General features: G+C 46.5%; 1 protein-coding gene across 2 annotated transcripts in view; it reads right to left on the bottom strand.

Moving 5' to 3' along the window:
- LOC110518596 (paladin) overlaps positions 1-24,701 on the bottom strand; it is a 155,060-nt gene that overhangs the window by 51,286 nt on the left and 79,073 nt on the right. For both annotated transcript variants that reach the window (XM_090228785.1, XM_090228784.1), the window contains exon 18: positions 18,183-18,323. In XM_090228785.1, the coding sequence (XP_090084911.1) occupies positions 18,183-18,323 (141 nt within the window). The remainder of the gene's footprint in view (positions 1-18,182; positions 18,324-24,701) is intronic.

Below are 24,701 nucleotides of genomic sequence, written 5' to 3'. Positions count from 1 at the left end.
TAAAACCCTCACTGACTGGAAAGAGAAAATAAAGAGAAAAAATAGAGAAAAAAATAAAACTTGTGAGGGGCAGGGGGCACGGGCACACACACACACACACACACACACAAACACACACACACACACACACAAACACACACACAAACACACACACACAGAAACACACACACACACACACACACAGAAACACACACACACAGAAACACACACAGAAACACACACACACAGAAACACAGAAACACACACAGAAGCACACACACAGAAACACAGAAACACACACACAGAAACACACACAGAAACACACAAACACACACACAAACACACACGCACGCACACACACGCACGCAAACACACACACACGCACACACAGGGTGCCTGGAGCAACTCGCCGCGGTCACGACTTCTGCATTTCCTGAATGCTGGCATGGAAAGAGTTGGGCTGTTGGGACTACAGACACCTCTATTCCTAAAAGGTATTTGTTCTACATGTAAAGAGTTGGGCTGTTGGGACTACAGACACCTCTATTCCTAAAAGGTATTTGTTCTACATTGGTCATGGTGTAAGTGAAGAAGAGAAGGACGGGATGTTGTTGCTGATTTGACTTTATTGGGAGAAGTAAACCCACATGGACCCGGAACAGTGCAGGACCCCTCAGATCCCTTAAGTAAACCCACATAGACCCGGAACAGTGCAGGACCCCTCAGATCCCTTAAGTAAACCCACATAGACCCGGAACAGTGCAGGACCCCTCAGATCCCTTAAGTAAACCCACATAGACCCGGAACAGTGCAGGACCCCTCAGATCCCTTAAGTAAACCCACATAGACCCGGAACAGTGCAGGACCCCTCAGATCCCTTAAGTAAACCCACATAGACCCGGAACAGTGCAGGACCCCTCAGATCCCTTAAGTAAACCCACATAGACCCGGAACAGTGCAGGACCCCTCAGATCCCTTAAGTAAACCCACATAGACCCGGAACAGTGCAGGACCCCTCAGATCCCTTAAGTAAACCCACATAGACCCGGAACAGTGCAGGACCCCTCAGATCCCTTAAGTAAACCCACATAGACCCGGAACAGTGCAGGACCCCTCAGATCCCTTAAGTAAACCCACATAGACCCGGAACAGTGCAGGACCCCTCAGATCCCTTAAGTAAACCCACATAGACCCGGAACAGTGCAGGACCCCTCAGATCCCATAAGTAAACCCACATAGACCCAGAACAGTGCAGGACCCCTCAGATCCCTTAAGTAAACCCACATAGACCCGGAACAGTGCAGGACCCCTCAGATCCCTTAAGTAAACCCACATAGACCCAGAACAGTGCAGGACCCCTCAGATCCCTTAAGTAAACCCACATAGACCCAGAACAGTGCAGGACCCCTCAGATCCCTTAAGTAAACCCACATAGACCCGGAACAGTGCAGGACCCCTCAGATCCCTTAAGTAAACCCACATAGACCCGGAACAGTGCAGGACCCCTCAGATCCCTTAAGTAAACCCACATAGACCCGGAACAGTGCAGGACCCCTCAGATCCCTTAAGTAAACCCACATGGACCCGGAACAGTGCAGGACCCCTCAGATCCCTTAAGTAAACCCACATAGACCCGGAACAGTGCAGGACCCCTCAGATCCCTTAAGTAAACCCACATAGACCCGGAGCAGTGCAGGACCCCTCAGATCCCATAAGTAAACCCACATAGACCCGGAGCAGTGCAGGACCTCTCAGATCCCATAAGTAAACCCACATAGACCCGGAGCAGTGCAGGACCCCTCAGATCCCATAACCACCACAGCTAGTGGGAGGCAGAATGCTCCTAACACTGTGGTTATTCCTGCTCTCTCTCTCCAGACACACAGACAGAGGCAATGAGAGGTCAAGCGTATGTGCTTGCTTGCGTGCGTGTGTCACTCCATGTAGTGCCTAGGACAGCTAGTTGGTACAATCCCAAATAATTTCCTCCTGGGGCCACAGGGGAGGGAAAGAGGGGGTTGGGGTGGGAGCAGGGGAGGGCAAGAGGGGGTTGGGGTGGGAGCAGGGGAGGGGAAGAGGGGGTTGGGGTGCGAGCAGGGGAGGGGAAGAGGGGGTTGGGGTGCGAGCAGGGAAGGGGAGGAAGGGGTTGGGGTGGGAGCAGGGGAGGGGAAGAGGGGGTTGGGGTTGGGGTGCGAGCAGGGGAGGGGAAGAAGGGGTTGGGGTGCGAGCAGGGGAGGGGAAGGGGTAGAGGAGGGCCAAGGGAGAGGGGGAGTTGGCAGGGGTAGGGGAGGGCAGAGGAGAAGACGGGGTGGGGAGGTGAGGGCAGGGCGGGGGTGGGGAGGGCCAAGCAGGGGTTGGGGTAGCAGCAGCAGAAGAGGTCGTTCAGTCAGGCAGGTCAAATGGGAAAGACCAGACAGACCAGGAATCATGCATGTTCATATTGATTTCCAAAGTGATCATCATGGAAGGGCAGACAATTAGCCCTCATGTAGAGAGAAGGGCAGACAATTAGAACTCATGTAGAGAGAAGGGCAGACAATTAGCCCTCATGTAGAGAGAAGGGCAGACAATTAGCCCTCATGTAGAGAGAAGGGCAGACAATTAGCCCTCATGTAGAGAGTAGGGCAGACACTTAGCCCTCATGTAGAGAGAAGGGCAGACAATTAGAACTCATGTAGAGAGAAGGGCAGATAATTAGCCCTCATGTAGAGAGAAGGGCAGACAATTAGCCCTCATGTAGAGAGAAGGGCAGACAATTAGCCCTCATGTAGAGAGAAGGGCAGACAATTAGCCCTCATGTAGAGAGAAGGGCAGACAATTAGCCCTCATGTAGAGAGAAGGGCAGACAATTAGCCCTCATGTAGAGAGAAGGGCAGACAATTAGCCCTCATGTAGAGAGAAGGGCAGACAATTAGCCCTCATGTAGAGAGAAGGGCAGACAATTAGCCCTCATGTAGAGAGAAGGGCAGACAATTAGCCCTCATGTAGAGAGAAGGGCAGACAATTAGCCCTCATGTAGAGAGAAGGGCAGTGGGGGAAAAGTACTCATTTCTCATACTGGAGTAAAAGTATAGACACCTTAATAGAAAATTACTCAAGTAAAAGTGAAAGTCACCCAGCAAAATAATACTTGATGAAATGTCTAAAAATATTTGGTTTAAATATACTTAAGTATCAAAAGTAAAGGTATAAATCATTTCACATTTCATATATTAAGCAAACCAGATGCAACAATTTTTTTATTTTTTTATTTTTTACGGAGAGCTAGGGGCACACTCCACTCAGACATCATTTACAATCAAAACATTTGTGTTTAGTGAGTCCACCAGATCAGAGGCAGTAGGGATAACCAGGGATGTTCTCTGTTTAGTGAGTCCTCCAGATCAGATTCAGTAGGGACTACCAGGGATGTTCTCTGTTTAGTGAGTCCACCAGATCAGAGGCAGTAGGGACGACCAGGGATGTTCTCTGTTTAGTGAGTCCTCCAGATCAGAGGCAGTAGGGACGACCAGGGATGTTCTCTGTTTAGTGAGTCCTCCAGATCAGAGGCAGTAGGGACGACCAGGGATGTTCTCTGTTTAGTGAGTCCACCAGATCAGAGGCAGTATGGATAACCAGGGATGTTCTCTGTTTAGTGAGTCCACCAGATCAGAGGCAGTAGGGATGACCAAGGATGGTCTCTGTTTAGTGAGTCCTCCAGATCAGAGGCAGTAGGGATGACCAGGGATGTTCTCTGTTTAGTGAGTCCTCCAGATAAGAGGCTGTAGGGAGGACCAGGGATGTTCTCTGTTTAGTGAGTCCTCCAGATCAGAGGCAGTAGGGACGACCAGGGATGTTCTCTGTTTAGTGAGTCCTCCAGATCAGAGGCAGTAGGGATGACCAGGGATGTTCTCTGTTTAGTGAGTCCACCAGATCAGAGGCTGTAGGGACGACCAGGGATGTTCTCTGTTTAGTGAGTCCGCCAGATCAGAGGCAGTAGGGACGACCAGGGATGTTCTCTGTTTAGTGAGTCCGCCAGATCAGAGGCAGTAGGGACGACCAGGGATGTTCTCTGTTTAGTGAGTCCTCCAGATAAGAGGCTGTAGGGACGACCAGGGATGTTCTCTGTTTAGTGAGTCCTCCAGATCAGAGGCAGTAGGGACGACCAGGGATGTTCTCTGTTTAGTGAGTCCTCCAGATCAGAGGCAGTAGGGACGACCAGGGATGTTTTCTGTTTAGTGAGTCCTCCAGATCAGAGGCAGTAGGGATGACCAGGGATGTTCTCTGTTTAGTGAGTCCACCAGATCAGAGGCTGTAGGGACGACCAGGGATGTTCTCTGTTTAGTGAGTCCTCCAGATCAGAGGCAGTAGGGACGACCAGGGATGTTCTCTGTTTAGTGAGTCCTCCAGATCAGAGGCAGTAGGGACGACCAGGGATGTTCTCTGTTTAGTGAGTCCACCAGATCAGAGGCAGTAGGGATGACCAGGGATGTTCTCTGTTTAGTGAGTCCTCCAGATCAGAGGCAGTAGGGACGACCAGGGATGTTCTCTGTTTAGTGAGTCCTCCAGATCAGAGGCAGTAGGGACGACCAGGGATGTTCTCTGTTTAGTGAGTCCTCCAGATCAGAGGCAGTAGGGATGACCAGGGATGTTCTATATAAAAGTGTGACTTAGACAATTTTCCTGTCCTGCTAAGCATTCAAAATGACTCACTACTGTAGTGACTCTGGATAAGAGAGTCTGCTAAATGACTCACTACTGTAGTCTCTCTGGATAAGAGAGTCTGCTAAATGACTCACTACTGTAGTCTCTCTGGATAAGAGAGTCAAACCCCACGGTCCTCTAGCCAGTAGACAGGTTCAATATGATCTGAGTGTCAAACCCCACGGTCCTCTACCCAGTAGACAGGTTCAATATGATCTGAGTATCAAACCCCACGGTCCTCTAGCCAGTAGACAGGTTCAATATGATCTGAGTATCAAACCCCACGGTCCTCTAGCCAGTAGACAGGTTCAATATGATCTGAGTATCAAACCCCACTGTCCTCTAGCCAGTAGACAGGTTCAATATGATCTGAGTATCAAACCCCACGGTCCTCTAGCCAGTAGACAGGTTCAATATGATCTGAGTATCAAACCCCACGGTCCTCTAGCCAGTAGACAGGTTCAATATGATCTGAGTATCAAACCCCACGGTCCTCTACCCAGTAGACAGGTTCAATATGATCTGAGTATCAAACCCCACGGTCCTCTAGCCAGTAGACAGGTTCAATATGATCTGAGTATCAAACCCCACGGTCCTCTAGCCAGTAGACAGGTTCAATATGATCTGAGTATCAAACCCCACGGTCCTCTAGCCAGTAGACAGGTTCAATATGATCTGAGTATCAAACCCCACGGTCCTCTAGCCAGTAGACAGGTTCAATATGATCTGAGTATCAAACCCCACTGTCCTCTATGTAGTAGTGCACCATATAGGGAATATGACTCTGGTCTAAAGTAGTGCACTATATAGGGAATAGGACTCTGGTCTAAAGTAGTGCACTATATAGGGAATAGGACTCTGGTCTAAAGTAGTGCACTATATAGGGAATAGGACTCTGGTCTAAAGTAGTGCACTATATAGGGAATAGGACTCTGGTCTAAAGTAGTGCACTATATAGGGAATAGGACTCTGGTCTAAAGTAGTGCACTATATAGGGAATAGGACTCTGGTCTAAAGTAGTGCACTATATAGGGAATAGGACTCTGGTCTAAAGTAGTGCACTATATAGGGAATAGGACTCTGGTCTAAAGTAGTGCACTATATAGGGAATAGGACTCTGGTCTAAAGTAGTGCACTATATAGGGAATATGACTCTGGTCTAAAGTAGTGCACTATATAGGGAATAGGACTCTGGTCTAAAGTAGTGCACCATATAGGGAATAGGACTCTGGTCTAAAGTAGTGCACTATATAGGGAATAGGACTCTGGTCTAAAGTAGTGCACTATATAGGGAATAGGACTCTGGTCTAAAGTAGTGCACTATATAGGGAATAGGACTCTGGTCTAAAGTAGTGCACTATATAGGGAATAGGACTCTGGTCTAAATTAGTGCACTATATAGGGAATATGACTCTGGTCTAAAGTAGTGCACTATATAGGGAATATGACTCTGGTCTAAAGTAGTGCACTATATTGGGAATAGGACTCTGGTCTAAAGTAGTGCACTATATAGGGAATAGGACTCTGGTCTAAAGTAGTGCACTATATAGGGAATAGGGAACCATTTGGGATGCAAAGAGACTGCTGCAGACAGCTGAGAGACGTTACTAAATGGAGGGCAGTACAGTACAGCGTCCCAAAGCTCACCTGGTCCTCCTGCACTTGTCTCACACTCCTGCACCTGTCTCACACTCCTGCACCTGTCTCACACTCCTGCACCTGTCTCACACTCCTGCACCTGTCTCACACTCCTGCACCTCGGAGGACCAGGCGATCTAGTCCAAATAAAGGCTTTCCGTGGACTAGACTGACTACTAGAAATATTACCGTTGGCACTGGCACGTGAAAGTCTGAGAATAAGGAATAAAAACAACACTTCTCTCAACTCTCTCTCCTCCACTCCCATCCCCCCCATCCCTCCTCTGCTCTGACTGAGTAGTCTAAGAACTGGAGGCCCTTCTCTCTCCTCTCCCATCCCCCCCATCCCTCCTCTGCTCTGACTGAGTAGTCTAAGAACTGGAGGCCCTTTCATGGCTCGTGGTAAAAGCTGAGCAGCACCTCGGGGCCTGTGTCCCAAATGGCACCCTATTACCTACACAGTTCGCTACTTATAAAGGCAATAGTGTGCCATTTGGGAAACACGCCGGCTGTATAAGAACCTGCGTGTATAGCAGTCATCCAGGAGGGTATACAGCACCTTGCAAAAGACTTCATCCCCCTTGTCAGTGTTTCTATTGTGTTGCATTACAACCTGTCATTTAAATGGGTTTTATTATTTGGATGTCATGTAATGGACACGTGCATAATAAATTATAAAAAATAAAACACTGAAAAGTGGTGGGTGCTTATGTATTCATCTCCTTTGCTACAAAGCCCCTAAATGTTTATTTATTTCACCTTTATTTAACCAGGTAGGCCAGTTGAGAACACCTTTATTTAACCAGGTAGGCTAGTTGAGAACACCTTTATTTAACCAGGTAGGCCAGTTGAGAACACCTTTATTTAACCAGGTAGGCTAGTTGAGAACACCTTTATTTAACCAGGTAGGCTAGTTGAGAACACCTTTATTTAACCAGGTAGGCTAGTTGAGAACAAGTTCTCATTTACAATTGCGACCTGGCCAAGATAAAGCAAAGCAGTTCGACACATACAACAACACAGAGTTACACATGGAATAAATAAACATACAGTCAATAATACAATAGAAAAAAATATATACAGTGTGTACAAATGAGGTAGGATAAGGGAGGTATGGCAATCAATAGGCAATAGGAGTATCTGTCCATAGGACCACTTTAAGCCGTACACTCCACAGAGCTGGGCGTTACAGAAGAGTGTCCAGGAAAAAAAGCCATTGCTTAAAGAAAAAAATAAGCAAACACGTTTGGTGTTCACCAAAAGGCAAGTGGGAGACTCCCCAAACATATGGAAGGAGGTACTGTGGTCAGATGAGACTAAAATTGAGCATTTTGGCCATAAAAGAAAACACTATGTCTAGCGCAAACCCAACACCTCCCATCACCCCGAGAACACCATCCCCACAGTGAAGCATGGTGGTGGCAGCATCATGCTGTGGGGATGTTTTTTCCATCGACAGGGACTGGGAAACTGGTCAGAATTGAAGGAATGATAGATGTTGTTACAGGGAAATTCTTGAGGGAAACCTGTTTCAGTCTTACAGAGATTTGAGACTTGGACGGAGGTTCACCTTCCAGGAGGACAATGACCCTAAGCATACTGCTAAAGCAACACTCTAGTGATTTAAGGGGAAACATTTTTTATGTCTTGGAATGGCCTAGTCAAAGCCCAGACCTCAATCCAATTGAGAATCTGTGGTATGACTTAAAGATTGCTGTACACCAGCGGAACCCATCCAACTTGAAGGAGCTGGAGCAGTTTTGCCTCGAAGAATGGGCAAAAATCCCAGTGGCTAGATGTGCCAAGCTTATAGAGACAAACCCCAACCCCCATTGACTTTGGGGGGGTGAATAGTTATGCACGCTCAAGGTCTGTTTTCTTGTATTATTTATTGTTTGTTTCACAATAAAAAATATTTTGCATCTTCAAAGTGGTAGGCATGTTGTGTACATCAAATGATACAAATCCCCCCAAAATCCATTTAAAATCCAGGTTTTGAAAGGCAATAAAATAGAAAAAAATGGAAAGTGGGGTGAACACTTTCGCAAGCCACTGCTGTAGGTAAAGCTATGTACCTATACCCTCCTGGATGACTGCTGTAGGTAAAGCTATGTACCTATATGTACCTATACCCTCCTGGATGACTGCTGTAGATAAAGCTATGTACCTATAGCCTGATTACTGCTGTAGGTAAAGCTATGTACCTATACCCTCCTGGATGACTGCTGTAGGTAAAGCTATGTACCTATACCCTCCTGGATGACTGCTGTATGTAAAGCTATGTACCTATACCCTCCTGGATGACTGCTGTATGTAAAGCTATGTACCTATACCCTCCTGGATGACTGCTGTAGGTACATAGCTGTACCTACAGCGGTCATCCAGGAGGGTATAGGTACATAGCTTTACCTACAGCGGTCATCCAGGAGGGTATAGGTACATAGCTGTACCTACAGCAGTCATCCAGGAGGGTATAGGTACATATAGGTACATAGCTTTACAGCCAATGTTTTCCTTGGCCACCAGAGGCTCCACCAATTGTGATTAGCCCACTTATGTCAAGGAGGCAACCTAATAGGACAGCTACTGCAAATCCTAGAGGTCCTTCCAATTACAGGAAGTTAGTATGATAACGCTTACAATGTGTCTCAAATTGCAACCTACTCTCTATTTAGTACACTAATATGTGCCCTGATGATCACATTAGACTACTGGTCTTAGACTACTGGTGTAGTGGGGGATGAATCAACACAGGTTCAGGGAGTAATGTGTAGACTACTGGTGTAGTGGGGGATGAATCAACACAGGTTCAGGGAGTAATGTTTAGACTACTGGTGTAGTGGGGGATTAATCAACACAGGTTCAGGGAGTAATGTGTAGAGGAGAATGTATCAACACAGAATCCCTTCCTCTCGCTCCTTCCCTCTCTCCGTGTCCCTGTCCCACACTCCCTCTCTCTCTGTCCCTCACTCCCTGTCCCTCACTCCCCCTGTCCTGCTCTGTCTCTCTCCCCCTCTTTCCCTCTCTCCTGTCCATCCGTTAGTTTTGTGATGGTCCCTTAAACTTGGTCCAACTTAGTGGCTCTAGCCCAATCCCTCCCTCCCTCCTCTTCCTGATGACGTCCATTACCTAACCTCAAAAAACCTGCTCACAACATTCTCCCGATTCTCTAAATATTTTTCCATTGCGCCGTCCAAACCATGAGGGCCTTTCTTTACACACACACACACACACACACACACACACACACACACACACACACACACACACACACACACACACACACACACACACGGTCAAGATAGTAAGTGAGGTGGTGGGAGAGAGCAGGACGGAATAGAAAGGAAGGCGGGGAGAGAAAGAGGGAGATGGACAGAAAGAGGGAGATGGACAGAAAGAGGGAGATGGACAGGAAGAGGGAGAGAAAGAGGGAGCTGGAGAGAAAGAGGGAGATGGACAGAAAGAGGGAGAGAAAGAGGGAGATGGAGAGAAAGAGGGAGATGGACAGAAAGAGGGAGATGGACAGAAAGAGGGAGATGGAGAGAAAGAGGGAGATGGGGAGAAAGAGGGAGATGGACAGAAAGGGGGAGATGGACAGAAAGGGGGAGATGGACAGAAAGGGGGAGAGAAAGAGGGAGCTGGAGAGAAAGAGGGAGATGGACAGAAAGAGGGAGAGAAAGAGGGAGATGGAGAGAAAGAGGGAGATGGACAGAAAGAGGGAGAGAAAGAGGGAGATGGAGAGAAAGAGGGAGATGGACAGAAAGAGGGAGATGGACAGAAAGAGGGAGAGAAAGAGGGAGATGGAGAGAAAGAGGGAGATGGACAGAAAGATGGAGAGAAAGAGGGAAATGGAGAGAAAGGAAGCTGGACAGAAAGAGGGCTGTGCAGCTGGGAGGAGAAAGACAGATGAAGAGAGGGAGGAGAAGTTCAAATAGTTAAAGTTTGTAAAACAAATGATCTTCAGAACCAATTTACTCAATAAATCCAGGAAACCAAGATGTTAAATACATTCCTGCTTGTGGGTGGTGGAAATGGCAGCTTAAGATAACAGGTACATTCCTGCTTGTGGGTGGTGGAAATGGCAGTTTAAGATAACAGGTACATTCCTGCTTGTGGGTGGTGGAAATGGCAGTTTAAGATAACAGGTACATTCCTGCTTGTGGGTGGTGGAAATGGCAGCTTAAGATAACAGGTACATTCCTGCTTGTGGGTGGTGGAAATGGCAGCTTAAGATAACAGGTACATTCCTGCTTGTGGGTGGTGGAAATGGCAGCTTAAGATAACAGGTACATTCCTGCTTGTGGGTGGTGGAAATGGCAGCTTAAGATAACAGGTACATTCCTGTTTGTGGGTGGTGGAAATGGCAGCTTAAGATAACAGGTACATTCCTGCTTGTGGGTGGTGGAAATGGCAGCTTAAGATAACAGGTACATTCCTGCTTGTGGGTGGTGGAAATGGCAGCTTAAGATAACAGGTACATTCTTGTGTTGCAGAATTGAACTTAAGAGGAGTCATGATTCTCAGATCTAAAAGTACAAAGGAAATAGTATTTCTGTCTTATCAAACAGACTACAGTACACTACATACTGAAACATGAAGAACCTACTCTGTCTGATCAAACAGACACTACATACTGAAATGTGAAGACTCTACTGTCTGTACCTACACACACATTCACAATGGAAAACAAGAAACCTCCAGCTCACAGAGAGATGGGAGAGAGAGAAAGAGAAGAGAGGGAGAGAGAGAGACCTACAGAGAGAGAGAAAGAGAAGAGAGGGAGAGAGAGAGACCTACAGAGAGAGAGAAAGAGAAGAGAGGGAGAGAGAGAGACCTACAGAGAGAGAGAAAGAGAAAAGAGGGAGAGAGAGAGACCTACAGAGAGAGAGAAAGAGAAGAGAGGGAGAGAGAGAGACCTACAGAGAGAGAGAGAAAGAGAAGAGAGGGAGAGAGAGAGACCTACAGAGAGAGAGAAAGAGAAGAGAGGGAGAGAGAGAGACCTACAGAGAGAGAGAGAAAGAGAAGAGAGGGAGAGAGAGAGACCTACAGAGAGAGAGAAAGAGAAGAGAGGGAGAGAGAGAGACCTACAGAGAGAGAGAAAGAGGAGAGAGGGAGAGAGAGAGACCTACAGAGAGAGAGAAAGAGAAGAGAGGGAGAGAGAGAGACCTACAGAGAGAGAGAAAGAGAAGAGAGGGAGAGAGAGAGACCTACAGAGAGAGAGAAAGAGAAGAGAGGGAGAGAGAGACCTACAGAGAGAGAGAAAGAGAAGAGAGGGAGAGAGAGAGAGAGACCTACAGAGAGAGAGAAAGAGAAGAGAGGGAGAGAGAGAGAGACCTACAGAGAGAGAGAAAGAGAAGAGAGGGAGAGAGAGAGACCTACAGAGAGAGAGAAAGAGAAGAGAGGGAGAGAGAGAGAGAGACCTACAGAGAGAAAGAGAAGAGAGGGAGAGAGAGAGAGAGAGACCTACAGAGAGAGAGAAAGAGAAGAGAGGGAGAGAGAGAGAGAGTGGGACCTACAGGGAGAGAGAAAGAGAGGAGAGAGAGAGAGAGAGGGACCTACAGAGAGAGAGAAAGAGGAGAGAGAGAAGGAGAGGGAGCGAGAGACCTACAGAGAGAGAGAAAGAGAAGAGAGGGAGAGAGAGGGACCTACAGAGAGAGAGAAAGGAGAGAGGAGAGAGAGGGAGAGAGAGACCTACAGAGAGAGAAAGAGGAGAGAGGGAGAGAGAGAGACCTACAGAGAGAGAGAAAGAGGAGAGAGGGAGAGAGAGAGACCTACAGAGAGAGAGAAAGAGAAGAGAGGGAGAGAGAGAGACCTACAGAGAGAGAGAAAGAGAAGAGAGGGAGAGAGAGAGACCTACAGAGAGAGAGAAAGAGAAGAGAGGGAGAGAGAGAGACCTACAGAGAGAGAGAAAGAGAAGAGAGGGAGAGAGAGAGACCTACAGAGAGAGAGAAAGAGAAGAGAGGGAGAGAGAGAGACCTACAGAGAGAGAGAAAGAGAAGAGAGGGAGAGAGAGAGACCTACAGAGAGAGAGAAAGAGGAGAGAGGGAGAGAGAGAGACCTACAGAGAGAGAGAAAGAGAAGAGAGGGAGAGAGAGAGACCTACAGAGAGAGAGAAAGAGAAGAGAGGGAGAGAGAGAGACCTACAGAGAGAGAGAAAGAGAAGAGAGGGAGAGAGAGAGACCTACAGAGAGAGAGAAAGAGGAGAGAGGGAGAGAGAGAGACCTACAGAGAGAGAGAAAGAGAAGAGAGGGAGAGAGAGAGACCTACAGAGAGAAAGAAAGAGAAGAGAGGGAGAGAGAGAGACCTACAGAGAGAGAGAAAGAGAAGAGAGGGAGAGAGAGAGACCTACAGAGAGAGAGAAAGAGAAGAGAGGGAGAGAGAGACCTACAGAGAGAGAGAAAGAGAAGAGAGGGAGAGAGAGAGAGAGACCTACAGAGAGAGAGAAAGAGAAGAGAGGGAGAGAGAGAGAGAGAGACCTACAGAGAGAGAGAAAGAGAAGAGAGGGAGAGAGAGAGAGAGAGACCTACAGAGAGAGAGAAAGAGAAGAGAGGGAGAGAGAGAGAGAGAGACCTACAGAGAGAGAGAAAGAGAAGAGAGGGAGAGAGAGAGACCTACAGAGAGAGAGAAAGAGAAGAGAGGGAGAGAGAGAGAGAGTGGGACCTACAGGGAGAGAGAAAGAGAGGAGAGAGAGAGAGAGAGAGGGGGACCTACAGAGAGAGAGAAAGAGGAGAGAGAGAAGGAGAGGGAGCGAGAGACCTACAGAGAGAGAGAAAGAGAAGAGAGGGAGAGAGAGGGACCTACAGAGAGAGAGAAAGAGGAGAGAGGAGAGAGAGGGAGAGAGAGACCTACAGAGAGAGAAAGAGGAGAGAGAGAAGGAGAGGGAGAGAGAGGGACCTACAGAGAGAGAAAGAGGAGAGAGAGAAGGAGAGGGAGAGAGAGGGACCTACAGAGAGAGAAAGATGAGAGAGAGAAGGAGAGGGAGAGAGAGGGACCTACAGAGAGAGAAAGCGTGACGCAGAGCGAAAGAGTGAGAGAGGGACCTACAGAGAGAAAGAGTGAGAGAGAGACCTACAGAGAGAAAGAATGAGAGAGACCAACAGAGAGAAAGAGTGAGAGAGAGACCTACAGAGAGAAAGAGTGAGAGAGAGACCTACAGAGAGAAAGAGTGAGAGAGAGACCTACAGAGAGAAAGAGTGAGAGAGAGACCTACAGAGAGAAAGAGAGAGAGAGACCTACAGAGAGAAAGAGTGAGAGAGAGACCTACAGAGAGAAAGAGTGAGGGAGAGACCTACAGAGAGAAAGAGTGAGAGAGAGACCTACAGAGAGAAAGAGTGAGAGAGAGACCTACAGAGAGAAAGAGTGAGAGAGAGACCTACAGAGAGAAAGAGTGAGAGAGAGATCTACAGAGAGCAAGAATGAGAGAGACCAACAGAGAGAGGGACCTACAGAGAGAAAGCGTGAGAGAGGGACCTACAGAGAGAAAGAGTGAGAGAGAGACCTACAGAGAGAGAAAGCGAGACGCAGAGCGAAAGAGTGAGAGAGGGACCTACAGAGAGAAAGAGTGAGAGAGAGACCTACAGAGAGAAAGAGTGAGAGAGAGACCTACAGAGAGAAAGAATGAGAGAGACCAACAGAGAGAGAGACCTACAGAGAGAAAGCGTGAGAGAGGGACCTACAGAGAGAAAGAGTGAGAGAGAGACCTACAGAGAGAAAGCGTGAGAGAGGGACCTACAGAGAGAAAGAGTGAGAGAGAGACCTACAGAGAGAAAGAGTGAGAGAGAGACCGACAGAGAGAAAGAATGAGAGAGACCAACAGAGAGAGAGAGACCTACAGAGAGAAAGCGTGAGAGAGGGACCTACAGAGAGAAAGCGTGAGAGAGGGACCTACAGAGAGAAAGCGTGAGAGAGGGACCTACAGAGAGAAAGCGTGAGAGAGGGACCTACAGAGAGAAAGCGTGAGAGAGGGACCTACAGAGAGAGGGACTGCTGCCTCTAAGGTGCTGGGTTGTGTTTGCTTTCCTCTCCTGCCAGAGGATGTTATGAGCCTCTCATCCCAGGCAGAGTCTGTAACGTGTGAATGCCTCAGTCATGCCTGGTCTAAGGCAGGGATTTACAGGCCCTTCATTAAGACCTCTGGACAGAGGACAGGAGAACAGAGGAGGAGAGATCCCCCAAGCCTCAAACCTGCCCAAGACGGACAGAGGAGAGAGGCTATGTGGGGACGGGGTGGGGGGTGTGTTACTCGTGTCTGATTCACGTTGCCCTGCTTCCTTCCAGCAGCCACATCTGGCTCTGTTTATCACCTAGACTTGCCGGCTGGACAGGAGGGCTCCACTACATGTCAGGAGACGAGAGGAGCTGGAGGCTGGACAGGAGGCCAGACAGGAGGCTGGACAGGAGGGCTCCACTACACGTCAGGAGAGATTCTAATCATCAGCCATGACAGATTTTCTACAAGGATGATGACCGACTCCTCATTCAACACTCATATACAGCATTTGGATTCCCTCCCACAAAGTGGAAAAAGTTACCTGGTCAGTTACCCTTCCAGAAAGACACCACACGTTTATAAATGAGAGGTTACTGTATGTAGAGAGGATTACTATGACGGGTAAGTGAGCTGCAAACACTGTAGACTATCGATGAATAAAACATTACAGAAGAATATGTCACAGAGTGGAATCTATTAAAGGTGGGGAGCAGCGGCAGGGATGGACTGCTGCTGTGTTGAGAGAAAGAAAGAAAGAGAGAAAGAGAGAAAGAAAGAGAGAAAGAAAGAAAGAAAGAGAGAAAGAAAGTAAGAAAGAGAAAGAGAGAAAGAAAGTAAGAAAGAGAAAGAGAGAAAGAAAGTAAGAAAGAGAAAGAGAGAAAGAAAGAAAGAAAGAGAGAAAGAAAGTAAGAAAGAGAAAGAAAGAAAGAAAGAAAGAGAGAAAGAGAAAGAGAGAAAGAGAGAAAGAGAGAAAGAAAGAAAGAAAGAGAGAAAGAAAGTAAGAAAGAGAAAGAGAAAGAAAGAAAGAAAGAAAGAAAGAGAGAAAGAGAGAAAGAGAGAAAGAAAGAAAGAAAGAGAGAAAGAAAGTAAGAAAGAGAAAGAGAGAAAGAAAGTAAGAAAGAGAAAGAGAGAAAGAGAGAAAGAAAGAGAAAGAAAGTAAGAAAGAGAAAGAAAGAAAGAAAGAAAGAAAGAGAGAAAGAGAGAAAGAGAGAAAGAAAGAAAGAAAGAGAGAAAGAAAGAAAGAAAGAAAGAAAGAGAGAAAGAGAGAAAGATAGAAAGAAAGAAAGAAAGAAAGAGAGAAAGAAAGAAAGAAAGAGAGAAAGAAAGAAAGAAAGAAAGAGAGAAAGAAAGTAAGAAAAAGAAAGAGAGAAAGAAAGTAAGAAAGAGAAAGAGAGAAAGAAAGTAAGAAAGAGAAAGAGAGAAAGAAAGTAAGAAAGAGAGAAAGAGAGAAAGAAAGAAAGAAAGAGAGAAAGAAAGAAAGAAAGAAAGAGAGAAAGAGAGAAAGAGAGAAAGAAAGAAAGAAAGAAAGAGAGAAAGAAAGAAAGAAAGAAAGAGAGAAAGAGAGAAAGAAAGAAAGAAAGAAAGAAAGAGAGAAAGAAAGAAAGAAAGAGAGAAAGAAAGTAAGAAAGAGAAAGAGAGAAAGAAAGTAAGAAAGAGAAAGAGAGAAAGAAAGAAAGAAAGAGAGAAAGAGAGAAAGAGAGAAAGAAAGAAAGAAAGAAAGAAAGAAAGAGAGAAAGAGAGAAAGAGAGAAAGAAAGAGAGAAAGAGAGAAAGAGAGAAAGAAAGAAAGAAAGAGAGAAAGAGAGAAAGAGAGAAAGAAAGAGAGAAAGAAAGTAAGAAAGAAAGTAGGAGAGAAAGAAAGTAAGAAAGAGAAAGAGAGAAAGAAAGTAAGAAAGAGAAAGAGAGAAAGAAAGTAAGAAAGAGAAAGAGAAAGAAAGAAAGAAAGAGAAAGAAAGAAAGAAAGAGAGAAAGAAAGAAAGAGAGAAAGAAAGTAAGAGAAAGAGAGAAAGAAAGAAAGAGAAAGAAAGAAAGAAAGAAAGAAAGAGAGAAAGAAAGAGAAAGAAAGAAAGGAGAGAAATCTGAAGACAGAGCAAAAGCTTGAGAGTGAGAGCAGGGGGAAAGAGAGAGAGAGACAGAGAGACGGAGGGACAATGAGGCCCATTGATAGTGTGGAGACGGGGCAGGGTACCTCCGGCTGGCCCATGTGCAGTCAGGCAGCCTCAGAGTGCAGCCTCAGTACAGACAGACACACATTGATTACAGTCTGTATTCCAAATGGCAAAAACAGAGAGAGCAGAGCACTGCAGCCCTGGTGAACTTCAACTACAGGATCCCTCTCTCTACACACACACATTAGCCGGCTACCAGCCGGTTACTCAACCCTGCACCTTAGAGGCTGCTGCCCCACATAGACATGGAAACACTGGCCACTTTAATAATGGAACTTTGGTCACTAATTATGTCACATAGAGGCAGTATTCTACTGTATTTTAGTCAAAAAATAACTTAACTCCGTGTGTATTGTTAAATATTACTGCACTGTTGGAGCTATTAACACAAGCAATTCACTACACCCGCAATAACATCTGCTAAATATGTGACCAATAACATTTGAATTGATTTATCATCACACACACCTCAGGAGTCAACCAGCTGTAGTAGTAGACACATAGGACCTTACTCACAATGCTTTCTAAGCAAGTAGTCAATATATACCAGTATATATATTTTTTGTATTTAACCTTTATTTAAATAGGCAAGTCAGTTAAGAACAAATTCTTATTTTCAATGACAACCTAGTGGGTTAACTGTCTTGTTCAGGGGCAGAACAACAGATTGTCAGCTCGGGGATTCGATCTAGCAACCTTTCGGCTACAAGTCCAACGCTCTAACCACTAGGCTACCTGCCGCCCCTTATTACCATGAACAACAACATATGATTCATTTCTAACCTGTACTGCACCCTAAAGTCAAAGAATTAGCATTAAACAACAACTACTAAACAAACATAGTACTTGTAGATGCTTTTGAGTAGCTTGGGTCCAAGACATGACTAGTCACCTAAAAGCAAGAGCATTACTGCCATCTATGGGCCAGGAGTGGAACTGCAGCCATCTATGGGTCAGTAGTACAACTGTAGCTAAATAAAAACAAGAGCATTTTTACCGCCCTCTATGGGCCAAAAGTAGAACTGTAGCTAAATAAAAAAAAACAAGAGCATTACTGCCATCTATGGGCCAGGAGTGGAACTGCAGCCATCTATGGGCCAGTAGTAGACCTGTAGCTAAATAAAAACAAGAGCATTACTGCCATCTATGGGCCAGGAGTGGAACTGCAACCATCTATGGGCTAGTAGTACATTACTGCCATCTATGGCATCTAACTGTAGCTAAATAGTCTTGTCTCTCCCATTGGGTTGTACCAGTTCAGGGTCATGCCTTTCAGACTAGAAATGTACCTGTGACACATGACAACCAATTCAACCATTCCCTTATATCAGTGTGATCAAAACAGCCTTCAAAACAGTGTTTTAATGAGTTGACATTATTTGTGTTATTGATAGGTAGTGTAATGTAAAGGCAGGTGTCGCCCCCTACTGGACATGTATGTAGGTGCAGATGATAATCACTCAGGTGGCTGTCTATGAGGTGTATGGTGGTGTATGGTCTAGTATGGTTGTCTATGGGGTGTATGGTGGTGTATGGTCTAGTATGGTTGTCTATGGGATGTATGGTCTAGTATGGTTGTCTATGGGGTGTATGGTGGTGTATGGTCTAGTATGGCTGTCTATGAGGTGTATGGTCTAGTATGGCTGTCTATGGGGTGGATGGTCTTACCTGTCTATAGGTATGTGGTGCTACCTGTCTGATGGTGTGTAATGGGGGTGGTCCTACCTGTCTGTAGGTACAGATGATTATCTCTCTGAGGTGGTAATGCATGGGGGTCATGGTCTCGCTAACTGAGTCCAGAGCCATGTCCACCTCCCTCTTCATCTGGTGGCCGTCCGGCAGTAGTCTGACTAGCTGCATCACCACCTGGGGACAGACAGAACACACACACTGACTGTCAGACAGGACAGAATATACACACTGACTGTCAGACAGGACAGAATACACACACAGACTGACTGTCAGACAGGACATAATACACACACAGACTGACTGTCAGACAGGACATAATACACACACAGACTGACTGTCAGACAGGACATAATACACACACAGACTGACTGTCAGACAGGACAGAATACACACACGGACTGTCAGACAGGACAGAATACACACACTGACTGTCAGACAGGACAGAATACACACACACACTGACTGTCAGACAGGACATAATACACACAGACTGACTGTCTGACAGGACATAATACACACACAGACTGACAGTCAGACAGGACAGAATACACACACTGACTGCCAGACAGGACAGAATACACACAGGGACTGCAAGACAGGACAGAATACACACACGGACTGTCAGACAGGACAGAATACACACACTGACTGTCAGGCAAGACAGAATACACACACGGACTGCCAGACAGGACAGAATACACACACGGACTGTCAGACAGGACAGAATACACACACTGACTGTCAGACAGGACAGAATACACACACAGACTGTCAGACAGGACAGAATACACACACAGACTGACTGTCAGACAGGACAGAATACACACACAGACTGACTGTCAGACAGGACAGAATACACACACAGACTGACTGTCAGACAGGACATAATACACACACAGACTGACTGTCAGACAGGACATAATACACACACAGACTGACTGTCAGACAGGACATAATACACACACAGACTGACTGTCAGACAGGACAGAATACACACACGGACTGTCAGACAGGACAGAATACACACACTGACTGTCAGACAGGACAGAATACACACACACACTGACTGTCAGACAGGACATAATACACACAGACTGACTGTCTGACAGGACATAATACACACACAGACTGACTGTCAGACAGGACAGAATACACACACTGACTGCCAGACAGGACAGAATACACACACTGACTGTCAGACAGGACAGAATACACACACAGACTGACTGTCAGACAGGACAGAATACACACACACTGACTGTCAGACAGGACAGAATACACACACGGACTGTCAGACAGGACAGAATACACACACTGACTGTCAGGCAAGACAGAATACACACACGGACTGCCAGACAGGACAGAATACACACACGGACTGTCAGACAGGACAGAATACACACACTGACTGTCAGACAGGACAGAATACACACACAGACTGACTGTCAGACAGGACAGAATACACACACAGACTGACTGTCAGACAGGACAGAATACACACACAGACTGACTGTCAGACAGGACAGAATACACACACACTGACTGTCAGACAGGACAGAATACACACACAGACTGACTGTCAGACAGGACAGAATACACACACACTGACTGTCAGACAGGACAGAATACACACACAGACTGACTGTCAGACAGGACAGAATACACACACAGACTGACTGTCAGACAGGACATAATACACACACACTGACTGTCAGACAGGACAGAATACACACACAGACTGACTATCAGACAGGACAGAATACACACACGGACTGCCAGACAGGACAGAATACACACACGGACTGTCAGACAGGACAGAATACACACATGGACTGTCAGACAGGACAGAATACACACACACTGACTGTCAGACAGGACAGAATACACACACAGACTGACTGTCAGACAGGACAGAATACACACACACTGACTGTCAGACAGGACAGAATACACACACAGACTGACTGTCAGACAGGACAGAATACACACACAGACTGACTGTCAGACAGGACATAATACACACACAGACTGACTGTCAGACAGGACAGAATACACACACACTGACTGTCAGACAGGACAGAATACACACACGGACTGTCAGACAGGACAGAATACACACACTGACTGTCAGGCAAGACAGAATACACACACGGACTGCCAGACAGGACAGAATACACACACGGACTGTCAGACAGGACAGAATACACACACTGACTGTCAGACAGGACAGAATACACACACAGACTGACTGTCAGACAGGACAGAATACACACACAGACTGACTGTCAGACAGGACAGAATACACACACAGACTGACTGTCAGACAGGACAGAATACACACACACTGACTGTCAGACAGGACAGAATACACACACAGACTGACTGTCAGACAGGACAGAATACACACACACTGACTGTCAGACAGGACAGAATACACACACAGACTGACTGTCAGACAGGACAGAATACACACACAGACTGACTGTCAGACAGGACATAATACACACACACTGACTGTCAGACAGGACAGAATACACACACAGACTGACTATCAGACAGGACAGAATACACACACGGACTGCCAGACAGGACAGAATACACACACGGACTGTCAGACAGGACAGAATACACACATGGACTGCCAGACAGGAGAGAATACACACACTGACTGTCAGGCAGGACAGAATACACACACGGACTGCCAGACAGGACAGAATACACACACGGACTGTCAGACAGGACAGAATACACACACTGACTGTCAGACAGGACAGAATACACACACAGACTGACTGTCAGACAGGACAGAATACACACACAGACTGACTGTCAGACAGGACAGAATACACACACACTGACTGTCAGACAGGACATAATACACACACAGACTGACTGTCAGACAGGACATAATACACACACAGACTGTCAGACAGGACAGAATACACACACTGACTGTCAGACAGGACAGAATACACACACAGACTGACTGTCAGACAGGACAGAATACACACACACTGACTGTCAGACAGGACAGAATACACACACAGACTGACTGTCAGACAGGACATATTACACACACTGACTGTCAGACAGGACAGAATACACACACTGACTGTCAGACAGGACAGAATACACACACTGACTGTCAGACAGGACAGAATACACACACAGACTGACTGTCAGACAGGACAGAATACACACACACTGACTGTCAGACAGGACAGAATACACACACAGACTGACTGTCAGACAGGACAGAATACACACACGGACTGCCAGACAGGACAGAATACACACACGGACTGTCAGACAGGACAGAATACACACACGGACTGCCAGACAGGACAGAATACACACACACTGACTGTCAGACAGGACAGAATACACACACAGACTGACTGTCAGACAGGACAGAATACACACACACTGACTGTCAGACAGGACAGAATACACACACAGACTGACTGTCAGACAGGACAGAATACACACACTGACTGTCAGACAGGACAGAATACACACACAGACTGACTGTCAGACAGGACAGAATACACACACACTGACTGTCAGACAGGACAGAATACACACACAGACTGACTGTCAGACAGGACATATTACACACACTGACTGTCAGACAGGACAGAATACACACACTGACTGTCAGACAGGACAGAATACACACACTGACTGTCAGACAGGACAGAATACACACACGGACTGTCAGACAGGACAGAATACACACACAGACTGACTGTCAGACAGGACAGAATACACACACACTGACTGTCAGACAGGACAGAATACACACACAGACTGACTGTCAGACAGGACATAATACACACACAGACTGACTGTCAGACAGGACAGAATACACACACGGACTGTCAGACAGGACAGAATACACACACTGACTGTCAGACAGGACAGAATACACACACACACTGACTGTCAGACAGGACATAATACACACAGACTGACTGTCTGACAGGACATAATACACACACAGACTGACTGTCAGACAGGACAGAATACACACACTGACTGCCAGACAGGACAGAATACACACACGGACTGCAAGACAGGACAGAATACACACACGGACTGTCAGACAGGACAGAATACACACACTGACTGTCAGGCAAGACAGAATACACACACGGACTGCCAGACAGGACAGAATACACACACGGACTGTCAGACAGGACAGAATACACACACGGACTGTCAGACAGGACAGAATACACACACAGACTGTCAGACAGGACAGAATACACACACAGACTGACTGTCAGACAGGACAGAATACACACACAGACTGACTGTCAGACAGGACAGAATACACACACAGACTGACTGTCAGACAGGACAGAATACACACACAGACTGACTGTCAGACAGGACAGAATACACACACACTGACTGTCAGACAGGATAGAATACACACACAGACTGACTGTCAGACAGGACAGAATACACACACAGACTGACTGTCAGACAGGACATAATACACACACACTGACTGTCAGACAGGACATAATACACACACAGACTGACTATCAGACAGGACAGAATACACACACGGACTGCCAGACAGGACAGAATACACACACGGACTGTCAGACAGGACAGAATACACACATGGACTGCCAGACAGGAGAGAATACACACACTGACTGTCAGGCAGGACAGAATACACACACGGACTGCCAGACAGGACAGAATACACACACGGACTGTCAGACAGGACAGAATACACACACTGACTGTCAGACAGGACAGAATACACACACAGACTGTCAGACAGGACAGAATACACACACAGACTGACTGTCAGACAGGACAGAATACACACACAGACTGACTGTCAGACAGGACAGAATACACACACACTGACTGTCAGACAGGACATAATACACACACAGACTGACTGTCAGACAGGACATAATACACACACAGACTGTCAGACAGGACAGAATACACACACTGACTGTCAGACAGGACAGAATACACACACAGACTGACTGTCAGACAGGACAGAATACACACACACTGACTGTCAGACAGGACAGAATACACACACAGACTGACTGTCAGACAGGACATATTACACACACTGACTGTCAGACAGGACAGAATACACACACTGACTGTCAGACAGGACAGAATACACACACTGACTGTCAGACAGGACAGAATACACACACAGACTGACTGTCAGACAGGACAGAATACACACACACTGACTGTCAGACAGGACAGAATACACACACAGACTGACTGTCAGACAGGACAGAATACACACACGGACTGCCAGACAGGACAGAATACACACACGGACTGTCAGACAGGACAGAATACACACACGGACTGCCAGACAGGACAGAATACACACACTGACTGTCAGCCAGGACAGAATACACACACAGACTGACTGTCAGACAGGACAGAATACACACACACTGACTGTCAGACAGGACATAATACACACACAGACTGACTGTCAGACAGGACATAATACACACACAGACTGTCAGACAGGACAGAATACACACACTGACTGTCAGACAGGACAGAATACACACACAGACTGACTGTCAGACAGGACAGAATACACACACACTGACTGTCAGACAGGACAGAATACACACACAGACTGACTGTCAGACAGGACATATTACACACACTGACTGTCAGACAGGACAGAATACACACACTGACTGTCAGACAGGACAGAATACACACACTGACTGTCAGACAGGACAGAATACACACACGGACTGTCAGACAGGACAGAATACACACACAGACTGACTGTCAGACAGGACAGAATACACACACACTGACTGTCAGACAGGACAGAATACACACACAGACTGACTGTCAGACAGGACAGAATACACACACAGACTGACTGTCAGACAGGACAGAATACACACACAGACTGACTGTCAGACAGGACATAATACACACACACTGACTGTCAGACAGGACATAATACACACACAGACTGACTATCAGACAGGACAGAATACACACACGGACTGCCAGACAGGACAGAATACACACACGGACTGTCAGACAGGACAGAATACACACATGGACTGCCAGACAGGAGAGAATACACACACTGACTGTCAGGCAGGACAGAATACACACACGGACTGCCAGACAGGACAGAATACACACACGGACTGTCAGACAGGACAGAATACACACACTGACTGTCAGACAGGACAGAATACACACACAGACTGTCAGACAGGACAGAATACACACACAGACTGACTGTCAGACAGGACAGAATACACACACAGACTGACTGTCAGACAGGACAGAATACACACACACTGACTGTCAGACAGGACATAATACACACACAGACTGACTGTCAGACAGGACATAATACACACACAGACTGTCAGACAGGACAGAATACACACACTGACTGTCAGACAGGACAGAATACACACACAGACTGACTGTCAGACAGGACAGAATACACACACACTGACTGTCAGACAGGACAGAATACACACACAGACTGACTGTCAGACA

This window comes from Oncorhynchus mykiss, unplaced genomic scaffold (assembly GCF_057628025.1).
Source record: "Oncorhynchus mykiss isolate SJ-2025 unplaced genomic scaffold, ASM5762802v1 scaffold101, whole genome shotgun sequence".
Classification (NCBI taxonomy): domain Eukaryota; kingdom Metazoa; phylum Chordata; class Actinopteri; order Salmoniformes; family Salmonidae; genus Oncorhynchus; species Oncorhynchus mykiss.
Note: the sequence above shows the minus strand (reverse complement) of the source record. Positions and strands in the feature narration are given on the sequence as shown.